Source organism: Leuresthes tenuis, unplaced genomic scaffold (assembly GCF_036924035.1).
Source record: "Leuresthes tenuis unplaced genomic scaffold, fLeuTen1.0.hap1 SCAF_22, whole genome shotgun sequence".
Classification (NCBI taxonomy): Eukaryota; Metazoa; Chordata; class Actinopteri; order Atheriniformes; family Atherinopsidae; genus Leuresthes; species Leuresthes tenuis.
The window spans coordinates 6,658,593-6,670,005 of record NW_027325376.1 but is presented as its reverse complement, the minus strand read 5'-3'; the positions used below and the strand labels follow the sequence as shown (position 1 = coordinate 6,670,005).

The following is an 11,413-nucleotide window of genomic DNA, read 5'->3' as shown; positions in this document are numbered from 1 at the left end:
CTCTTTAATGCAAATAAGTAACCAAAACGTGTTTAAACTCAAGAGCAAAGAGGAAATGGAAGATTAAGAAGGGACCTCGGTTTCTGTAAAAGCCAAATATCAGCTGGAAAACAACTCAAAGAGGAAAAAAAAGAGTCTGATGTGGCTCATCTAACCCTGTCCTCACCTCATTAAGTCATGTTGAAGAAAATTCAAAACAAATCAACATGGAAACTTTTACTTTCCAGCACAGAAACATGGGAATTGTGATGATTAGTCGTAAAACACAACATTCAAGCTCTGCTGTCAAGCAGTACAGGCTGATTCCTGCTGATTTATTTTATTTTGGTTCTAATGTTGTCTTTTTTTTAGCACCTTCCAGTTACTCATCTGGGTTTTAGTGTCATGTGACATTGTTACTGGTTTTATATTGTAGATCCTGATCTTTTTTGTTCACTTCAGTTAGTTTTACGGGTGCTTTTGTCCCACCTGGATTCTGTAGCAGATTACATTCACCTGCTGTTCATTTTGTAATTAGTGCCTCAGTTATAAGAAGCCCAGTTGTTTTTTTAAACCTCTACCTGTTGTTAGTTTTGTAGTTCAGTGCCTTGCTTTTCCTGCCTCAGCAGCACCTTTTGTTACATCAGTAAAGTCTTAGTTTCTTCTGCCTTTTGGGTCGGTTTCCTTCGACGGCTCTATCTGAATCCAACGATATATAAAGGCATCGAAACTCTGCTGCTGGCCTCAAGATTATAAGTGTTTTTACCATTTTCTTGCCTTGTTTATCATCTTGTGTTTTACAAAATAAGGAGATGCTTAAATTTCCCCAACAGCTGTTTTATTATTATTCACCTTTTAACACAGAGATACGATTTAATATATAATACAATTTACATACAAAATGAAACGTTGAATACTTAACAAAGACGCAGCTTTTCACAACTATATTCTTTTATGTAAAAAATCTTGCAGGATATTGTTAAAAATATTTCCACTCTCCGTAAAGTTGCATTTCTTTTCAGGGCTGTCGATCTTTTTTTGGTGGAATAAGTTGAGACATCAGCACGATTTGCGGGAAAGGACGTCCAGTGCTTTGGCGTGAATGGGCTTATAGAGGAGGGTGAAGCTGGAGGGGCTCAGCTGGCCTTTGCCCTGCGCGCCGACTTTTCCCATCAGCACGTAGTTTTGACCTGGATAAGAGATTTAAACAAACCGTGTCATCATATGTCAGATACCGTGTACCTTTCGTACACAACACAGCAGCAGATGAGCGAAACTGAGGACCAAATATTCACTGAAATTGCAACAGACTCATCACACAAAGCCCAAATCTTGGTTTTCTCGGGGGCTTTGCGCCGCATCTGGCCCTCATATTGATTGCCATAACTCAAGTCAAAGCCAACATGTGACATTTGGGCCGTGTCGGGCCTCCATAGGATTTCCCAGAAACTGAGCCACTGGTGCCACAAGTACAGATGCAGCCACTTGACTTGATTGGGATAGCCTTGACTTGACAGCCGCCTAACAGGGAGAAAGTCACAGGCCGGTTTCCACACAAGGCAGTGCCTGTGTCTGCAGCCCAGATTAGGCCCAAATATCACTGATACTCAGGGGCCAAGAACAGCTGCCCTGAGGTGCGAAATATAACAAGACTGGACAGAATAAAACACTTCAGAGAGTGCAACAAAAATCAAGTGAATAGAACACAAAAAGCAACAACAAAAGGAAAATGTAACCTTTCATAAAAGGCATTGAATGTTTCGTCGGGGCTCTGATCGTCAGCACTGTTTCCTGTTTCAGCGATAACGCATCTCTACTGTAACTCTTACAGATAGCATTACCCCTTTGCCTTGTATTGCATGTTTAAAGTTTATTTCATCACAAGCAGCAAACGGATCATAACTTCTTAACTTTTGCCATCTTTTCTCCTGTAATGCCGTTTTTTTGTTCTGTTTGTGTGTTTTGTCTAATGTTGTTATGTGTTACACCTCCTTGTAAAGCTCTTTTTGTTCATCTTTTTCCGTCATGGTGACCATGGAGACTGTTTCTGTAGTGAAAACTGCTGTTTCGGCATCCTACCTAGCTTAGGTTATTTCTCTTGGCATTACCACAAAACCTAATGTAAGGTGATCCAAAGTTAAAGCACCATGTGAATCTCAGGCTGTTAATTCTAATCGTTCTTAGTTCCATCATCTGTTATGTAAAGCCCATCATATAACAATTTGTACCAGACACTTCAACACACCACTGGCGACCTGTCCAGGGTGTACCTATCACCCAGTGACAGCTGGGATAGGCTCCAGCCCCCCATGACCCTGAGCTGGATTAAGCCGGTATAGAAAATGCATGGAAGGACATCAACATATTAGTGTTTTAATGCTATATTAACATAGCATTCTCAGTCAAATAAGATCCGAAAGTGAAGCAGAAGAACCTAACAAAGCAGTCGGCACAACTTTTAGGTATTTAGCCTTTCCAGTTAGCACTTAAAATATTCTCTTTATGGAAATATGTGTCTTGCATGTAAAGCCAGACAAAGACGGTGGATGCAGAGCACTGTGTTATACCTTTGATAAGGCTGGGGCATCTCTTGCAGGTAGAGGCCAGCGTGACAGTCTTGATGGGTCCTGATTTGTTGATTTTGAGGCCTTCTGTCTTATAGACCTTGATCAAGGACACCTCAACGGTCGCCGAGCCCCTTGGACCAGCGGTCAGAGATGTAATCCTACCTGTCACCACTGAAGGAGACAAAACATCAGAGTCATGATCGTCAAATTGGGAAGATTAAATAACAAATGCATGTTTTACTGGGAAAAGTTTTGGGTATTAGGACGTGAGTTTTGTGAGGATGTGGTGCAGCCTGAGCTGCAGCTCACCAAAGTCATGAGGGCAGAAGCTGGACTGGAGAGTTCCTGTTCTCTTACAGGGTTGTGTACACAGCGGGTTCAGCGGTATAGCTGCAGGAAATGCACACAGCAACAAACACACAAATAAATATTGGGCACTTGCTGTAAAATACGTGCACCCACTCAAAGAGAACATCTTAAAATCATTTAACTCCACTCACGCTTCTTGCTGACTGAAGGCTTTTTGGTCACTGTCTTGCTTGGTCCTGGTTTGGGTGAAGGTGCAGGTTTCATTTTAGGTTTGGCTGTTGGTTTAACTTTACTCTTTGGGGTTGGTTTCACTGGTTTGACTCGAGGTTTCATGGTGGGCTTGATCACTGAAGGTTTGCGTGTGGACTTGGCTTTGAGGCTTGGTTTGATTGTTGGCTTAATTACCTTAGTTTTAAATGTAGGTTTAGGTCCAGGTTTAATTATTGGTTTTCTCACTTGTACCTTAGGTGTTGGTTTTGCTGGTTTGGGTATCAAAGCGGGTTTGACTGCAGGCTTGGGAGTGGGTCTACGTAGTGGAGGTTTCTTTACCAGAGGAGTCCTCGCTGATGGTTTGGTGGTAGGTTTAGGCCGGAGACCAGGTCTAGGTTTAGGGGTTGGTTTCACTTTAACTTTAGTGTTTGGTTTAAAAGATGGTTTGGAGGTTGGTTTAGGAGCAGGTTTAGATGTTGGTTTAGGAGCAGGTTTAGATGTTGGTTTAGGAGCAGGTTTAGATGTTGGTTTAGGAGCAGGTTTAGATGTTGGTTTAGGAGCAGGTTTAGATGTTGGTTTGATGGGTTTCCTTGGCGTTACGGTTGGTGTCTGTAACGTGGAGGTGGTCTGAGGCCCGTAGATAAAGTCACCTCCGGCGGTGGGTGTGCGGGACCCACGGGGCACACTGGAGTAGTGGGCCATAAATCCATCTGAAGTCACACTGAGATCAGACACAAACTGGACAAGGAGTTCGTTGCCATTCGTCACTACAGTTCTACACAAAGAAAGGGGGAAAATTAAAGAGACTCAGCTGTGAATCACTTATTTGTCTTCTTTTAAAATTGATTTCTTTGCAGTAATCTCACCCTGGTGGTCTGTCTCCACAGAATTTCCCAATCCTCCTGGAATCGTCCGTCTCTCCTCCATTAAACAATGCCACATAGTCATAACGACAGTAGGAATCGGGCTCTAGATCCAGCTTCTCAAACTTCACTTCAATCACCTAGAAAAGAGGCGGCAACACAAAATACATGGTTTTTGACAGGGAATGAAGCTGGCACATGTTTATTTCTGTCTACAGACACAGCGAGGCGGCGGTGGAGGAGTTTTGAAATACAGAGGGGCATTTATCCCTCTTTTGCCCTGGGTTCCTTCCTCGTTTCCTTAAGTTCAATCTTTTTGCACACATGAGCACGCCTGCAGGCACTGAATGGAGTCTTTCATTTGAACTTCATCCCCAGGCTGCTGTCACACTCCGCCTCACGTACATATTACATAAGGTACATAAGGTTGGACGCTTCCTTGTGATGGGCCCCTACCGCAGCACACCTCATTTTACACATCCAGCTATACTGTACAAGGAAAAAACTGATGTTGCAGCAGCTGTAAATATTTTACATTTTTATGACTTATCTGCATACCTTACAAACATTTGAACAAGGCTTTTTTTTCCCTTAACCACTGACTCTCACTGTGTGTTTGCAAGCCTCACAGTGGGGTGTTTTCTTGAGTGTTACTCGCTTTTTAACCACATGTTTCATAGACAACCCTTTGGATTGTGGTTATAACCATTTAACATAATTGTCTCTAAACTGTGCAGAGCTGAAAGACTCCTTTAGAGAACACAGCAGACAACTCAAGATGGTAGAACTTTTTGTATTTTCAGACACGTTTACATCTACATATTGCTCCTACAATCCCCCCTAAGCATCTTTAATGTATATTTTGAACCTTAAAAAGGCGTAAAGTGCAAAGATGCATGCATGGCCAGCAGTGGTACCCTGTGGATTGACCTCTGGATGTGCAGGGCTTACCCCTCAATACAGTTGATTTTGTTGCAGATTTCAATGCCTAACCATTATGATCTACTAGCCTTTACTAAGTACTTTGATTGTGTAACCATAACCAAGCTGCATACTGGGATTGTAACAGTGTGGTACAGTAATAAAGCAAAGGAAGTCAAACTTTGATACTGAGTCTCACGCTTCGGAGTCAGTTGACCTTCCCCGCTTCTGACCTCTGTACACAATCCATGATACTTGTTTATAAGTGAGTACTAAATGACATATTCCTATTGGGTTTGACTGCTGTACGGCTGCCTGTGGTATGATGTTCAAACATCAGATACTTTAGCCGGTGACCTAAACACTTTGTATGTTACACTCTAATTTACTCGTTGAGATAAAGCAAAAGCTAACATTGATCCCATCTTTTTAACTGGACATGCGGCTGCTGATATTCAGGCCCAACAGACAGTGGACCAATCAGTGTACAGGGCTGACGTGTTCTGCAGTACAAGAGCTCGGCTACTGTGTCAGAAAAACTTATTTCCACTTTATTTGTATTTAACAAATCAAAGTAAACGCTTGTATTCTATACACCTTGGTGGGTTTAAAATGTGTTGCTAAAAACGACTGTGAGGTGCAGCATGATCGGCTTACGTTGTTCGGCTCGACTGAGATGTGCCAGGAGCAGCTGATGCCTGCTGGGTAATTGGAGTTGGGCCAGTTGGGTGTCCTGACAGAGCCGAAAGATTTGGTCAGCCGGCCTCCACAGAACTGGTCCTCTGTGGGAGTAAAGAGTGCACAGATTCAAACAGTGGCTGCTTCATTCAAGGCTTAAATAAAAGTACATTAGTGTCCAGAGCTGCTGGCTTTGCATCGACTAAATGTTAGGCTTCATTATTAATGATGTAGTCTTGTTTAGTCTTAAATAATGCTGTGGTTTCTGCATCCCACAGAACTGTAAAGCTCTGAATTATTTTCAGTAGATGGTAAAAATGTGACAGAACAGCGGATATAATGGTTTAACTACTTGTCCACACCATCCATATGTGGCTTCCCTGCGTTAAAGGAAGCGAGAAAGCCTCTTCCTCCTGTGGCGTCGTCCGTCACCATCTCCAACATCATGGTGTTGGAGGTGGAGATGAGGGCGCCCGGCCTGAACGTCCCACAGAAACGGCCCAGTTTCTGCACCAAGCGCGAGTGACCGTTGTACACGTCCAAGTAGTCATACCGACAGGTGGGGTCAGCCTCCATGTCAAAGAGGCGGAATGACAGCATGACCACATGACCCTCAGGGACCTGCAGGGTTGAAGAGAGAAAAGTCTGGAAATTAAATTACAGGAACAAAGAGGAGCAACGTTTTATTTATTTTGTGGTGGAGGAAAAGTTAACAGGAACACAAATTACAGCAGGTGTTGTGATTCAGTATCAACACTCTGCATTTTCTTCTAAAATGAGTGTGATGAATCCATGTCAAAAGGTTGAATTATTACAAGATTATGAAGGTTACAAATAGATATATTACTGTTCAGTTGCTCTGAGCAGCAGTGACCAAACACTGGCTCGTTTGTTCTGTGGGAATAGATCAAATTGTCACTATCAGCATTGATTGAGGAAATGAGAATTGAGTGTTTTGGTTGTTACAAAAATAAAAAACTGAATCTAAGGAACTGAAAATCAAGTCAATTATACATTCAATTGAAAGCACTTCATACTTTATTAATTTGTGCATAAAATATTTGCTCCTTTTAAATTTGTCGTCAGTAATTTGTTTGAAAACCTCTTGGGGCAGATGTTTAACACCTGCATGAGTTGTATCAGTTCTTTTAACTCAGTGTGGGAACTGAAGTAACCAGATGCTGTAGTTTTGAAAGTAAAATGAGTTTTCTCCTCTTGGTTAGCATTCAGTTTCAGCTGCTAAACACTTTAGTGTCTCCTTTGTTTGTTTCAAAATGTTCCAGATGTTTTCAGAGGGTGACAAATCTGACCGGCAGGCAGGTCAGTTTAGCATCTGGACTCATCAATCCAGGCTTTTATATGAGCAGAATGTGTTGTGCCATTGTGTTGCTGAAATAAGCAAGACCTTCCCAGAAGAAGACGTCATCTGGATGTTGCAGATGTTGCTCATAAATGTGTTTACTTTTATATTGTTCGGCGCCAATGCATGTTACACATGCCAAGTGCATTAATCCGTCCACAAACCGTCAGATACTGGCTTTCAATCTGTGAGCGGATAAAATGGTGGATGGTCTTTAACAGATTAAAGGATTGTCGTTAATCTTTAAAAATGCCTAATTTATAGTAATTTACACCACAAAACAGTTCTCATGTCACAAATTAGCTTAAGTTGTGAGATGGCATCTTCATGACAGAGTCAGTTTTAACCTGCATTTATGGAGGGAGCTTTGAACTGTGTTCATTACAGTAGATTTTAGAAGTGTTTCTGAGCCCATGCATTCGCTACATACTCTGGTTTTATTGCAGATTCTCTGTCTTATGATTTGATTTAGAATAGATGGCGTAATATATCATTTATCATTATTATTTTATAAAATGTATCTATATAGATTGAGAGATCTATATGCCTTCAGTTTTTCACAGAGTAATTAACCCCCATCTTTACCACTGAAACACTCAGAAGTAAAGAAGTGGGCAGCTGCAGCTCAGGATGCAGAGCCGACGTCTGCCATTAGGAAGGTGGGTGGTTTGACCCAAATCTTCCTCAGTTCACATGTTAAAGGGACAAAACACCAAACCTCACGCTGCCTCTGGTGCGTTTATCAGTGAGTCAGAAAAGTGAACCTAATTAGTTGTGAGATGTTCCACCAGCTGTGTAAACTAAATGGAAATTATTGCATTCTGTGTTTTCCTCTTATGACCCGAAACTCATTTGCTTGCATTAAATTAGCAGTTCTGTGATCTCTAAATTTATCAGTTCACACCAATTGGCATTTTTCCTTTTTCAATAGGTTACAAACTGGCATTTAAATTGACTTTTTTTTTAAAAAAATTATGTAAAAATATTCACAAAAATGTGTTTAAACAGGGGATTTAAATTAAAAGTGGTACATTCAGGTGTAAGGAAGCCCCTAAATAAGCCCTGGTGCTACAAATTACCTTCAGAAGTCATATAAGGAGTTGAATCAGGTCCACCTGTGCGCAGTTTAAGTGTCACATGATCCTGGCTGTTCTGAAAGGCTCCAACACCACTAATCAAGAGGCATCAGCGAGTGAGCAACATCATGAAGACCAACAAACTTAAGTTAAGGAGTAAAATCAGCTTTGAAGCTTTAAAAATCCCATGGAGCATCATTGAATCCATCATCCCTAAATTAAATGAATCAGAGAAGCAACAAAAAGACCAAAAAGCACCCAGAAGGAGCTGGAAAGCTCCATGGAGGAGGCTGGTGTGTCTGTCCATAGGACCAATATAAGCTGTACACGCCATAGAGCGTACAAGCCATTACTTACAGGAAAGTTTGCCAAATGGCATGTGGAAAAAGGTCCTCTGGTCAGATAAGACTAAAATGTAACTTGTTGAGCAACAAGAGAATCACTGGGAAACTGATCAGAGTTGATGGGATGATGGATGGTGTTAAATCCAGGGAAATTCTTGAGGGAAAACCTGTTTTATTCCTCCAGATGTACCAAGCTCATAGATGTATCCTAAGAGATTTGCAGCAAAAGGAGACCCTACACTTTGGAGGTGTGAATACAGATGCATGCACCACTTTTTTTATTATCTAACTTCACCAATTTGGACTATCATTTTGAAAATGTTCGACATAAAAATCCATTTCCATCGCAGGTTTTAATCCAGAAAAACAGGAAAACACAGAGAGGGCATAAAACCTTTGAAAGATTAAATCAAACAATTCTCAGGAGTTTTGAAACGGAGTTGCTGCAACTGGTGCCATGACTCACAGTGATGTACCAGATGCATTTGCTGTTGGGTTTGTAGAAACTGGGGAACCCTTCACTGGCCACGATGGTAGAGTCTGTGACCAAGTGGCCTCCGCAGGGGAAGACTGGCCTGAAAGAGAGATGGAAAAACTTCAGCCATGACGTGTTGCCAAGGAAATGCAGCTTGACTTTGCAGCAATACTGAAGAGTATTGATGCAAAACCCTGCAAGAGTGCACGCACAAACGTTTACATACATGCTGAAAACCACAGTGGCGGCCTCTGTTCTTCGAGGCCAGAGGGGCAGGTTCCCAGTTAACCCTCGCGGTGTGTTTCTTCATTGGTCAAACCAGGCCAGCAAGACTGTCAATATACAGTGTATGTGCTGCGTTCTAACTGTACCACAAGAAAGTTGTAAGGAGGCACACTTTACACACACCCACTCCTCCACTCTAAGATAAACACACATCAAAGCACCGGGCACATATTGGTTGATTTTTAGATGTCGGCTCCTTCATCACCTGATCGCTTTCCACTTAAATCTGTAGCTGATTTTTCATGGCTTCTACACCACGAACACTGTTGCTGCCATCACCAGGTAGCTATAGCTTCTGTTATATTGTGTCGTGCTCTTCAGACATGCCTTTGGTGTCTGTTGCGGTACCGTAAGGCCACTTTTGGCTGACGTACCCAAGCGGTTGACTCCCTCCCTTCAGACCCTCTGGAGCTGAGCAGCCCACAGGCATTTGTTTGTCTCTCATGTTCAATTTACAACCTGTGTGTGGAAGGCTGTGCGCTCTGAAGCTTCAATAAACAACTCAATAACTGGGCATCTGAGTTCACGATGTGTAAGATTAACTGGGTCTGATCATTTATTTCACATAAAGTTACTCTACATTTGCCCGGTTTAATCACTACATCTGTAAAAGCATGCTGTCATTTCGTCTCCGCCAGCCTGTCTGCGAGTGTTTATGGGAGGAAAACCACATCTTTCTAACACTGGAACCTTTTTCTTTTGGTGATCATGCAGCAAAACTCACAGATTTAAGCATGAAAAAGCCTTGCCACATGTGCACAAGCAGGAAAAACAACAGATTCACTGGATGGGGGTATATCAGACACAAACTCTTTGATACACCTACCTTAAGTCAGTGATGTTAGTCTGACTCTGAGCATCAGTCTGTCCGAATGTCAAAGAAATTAGGAGAAGACATACAGTCCACACCCTGTCCTCCATCCTGCTGTCCTCCAAGATTAGGAAAGACTGGAGAGGAAGAAGAAGCAGGAGGAAGGAGGGAGAAGCAGAGCAGAGGCGTGGAGAGATGTTGAGGATTGGAAAGGGAGGGGAGAGAGGAAGGGGGGGGGGTACAATGGCTGGGAAGGTGGTGTGTTATGGAGGGAAGAAGACGAGGGAAAACTTCACCCCCTCGTTGCTAAAGGTGATGTAAGTAGAGCTCAGAGCGGAGCATACAGGGTACTTTTTGTGTTTCAGCTCTGTGAAGCTGATTAACAGGTGGAGTTGTGGAATATATCATATGAGAGGTATGTTTCTGCTGATGTGTCCAGAATAAAACGTCTCAACAAACACTGAAGTGATGAGAAGTCAATTTTATCCTGTGAAATATCCCAACATCTACTTTATGGACTGGAATTACATTGTAGAAAGCACATTTTAGATGTAGCTCAAGTGGGATGGATATAATTTAATACATTTACTTGGTAATAACTCCATAGAGTAACACAGTGTTTCATGAAAAAACGAAAAAAACGGGATGTTGAAGGGTGTGGGCGATGGCGCTACACACCAAATAACCAAGTGGGAAAGTCACATTAAGTACTGTAATATAATAACCAAAGACTGTTGTTTTGTCTGTCAGTTCATGGTAATAACGTATTGCATCAAAATTTACCAGGATAACTGCTTGATGAGTCAGGCTTCACCAGCTTGCTGATACATATCTTTGAAAGTCTTGCTTGATGGCCAGAAAAGGTACAGATCAGCACGAAAACCGATTTTCTGTGACTATTCCACGTTCACTCTCGCCACATACACTTAGTTTGAAGCCACTCGTTTGGGATCGTATCGACAATTATTGACGGGATCTGAGGCTTCATCAATCAAGTGATCTGATTGGTTGGCGCCTCTTCCGGCGCTACGTTAGCAAAGTGAAGTATTTTAGTTACGCTTAAACGTCATCACGTTGAATCTGAATGAAACGCGAGACCGTTGAGGCGTGTTAACGGATGAATCCGAGCTGAGAGGAAAAGTTCAGCAGACAAACTAGCACTCTGAAGTGAGTCTGTAAACCTCAACCATAGAAAAAGTCGAGAATAAGTTATTCTCATTTCTCTTGGAAATGTGTCTAAATAAGTCAACAACAGTACACAAAACATAAACCTGAAGGTAGCTTGAAGGATGGCTGCATATAAAAAAAACAGCCTCGGCCTCAGCAAGGAGGCATGAAATATGGCGTCTAAACTAACAGTAGTGTGACGTCAGCTTCGCATTTTCTGTAGAAACGCTTACATTTATCATTAAACTGTCGGTTAATTAAAGTGCTTTTTGTTTATTTGACAATACCTTGGTTAATACTATAAAATTAAAGATATTCCACTTCATAAGAACTTCGTGTGTGCCGTGCACGCTAATTAGCCGCTACTT

At 42.0% G+C, this 11,413-nt stretch overlaps 1 protein-coding gene across 3 annotated transcripts; it reads right to left on the bottom strand.

Annotated features, from left to right (window-relative positions):
- Positions 1-795: 795 nt before the first annotated feature.
- Positions 796-10,028, bottom strand: pcolceb (procollagen C-endopeptidase enhancer b). 3 transcript variants are annotated; one of them, XM_072376662.1, is made up of 10 exons: positions 9,894-10,028; positions 8,774-8,882; positions 5,890-6,148; positions 5,507-5,631; positions 3,932-4,068; positions 3,629-3,840; positions 3,047-3,556; positions 2,856-2,936; positions 2,547-2,717; positions 796-1,169 (listed from the first exon to the last, which is right to left on the bottom strand). In XM_072376662.1, exons 1-10 carry the CDS (start codon positions 9,986-9,988, stop codon positions 1,039-1,041), a joined length of 1,830 nt encoding a protein of 609 aa, XP_072232763.1. In that variant the 5' UTR covers positions 9,989-10,028; the 3' UTR covers positions 796-1,038. The 3 variants fall into 3 exon arrangements, with proteins under 3 accessions (XP_072232763.1, XP_072232762.1, XP_072232764.1); XM_072376661.1 differs by having other exon boundaries at positions 3,047-3,840; XM_072376663.1 differs by lacking the exons at positions 8,774-8,882; positions 9,894-10,028 and adding an exon at positions 7,967-8,011 and having other exon boundaries at positions 3,047-3,840.
- Between the last annotated feature and the right edge of the window lie 1,385 nt (positions 10,029-11,413).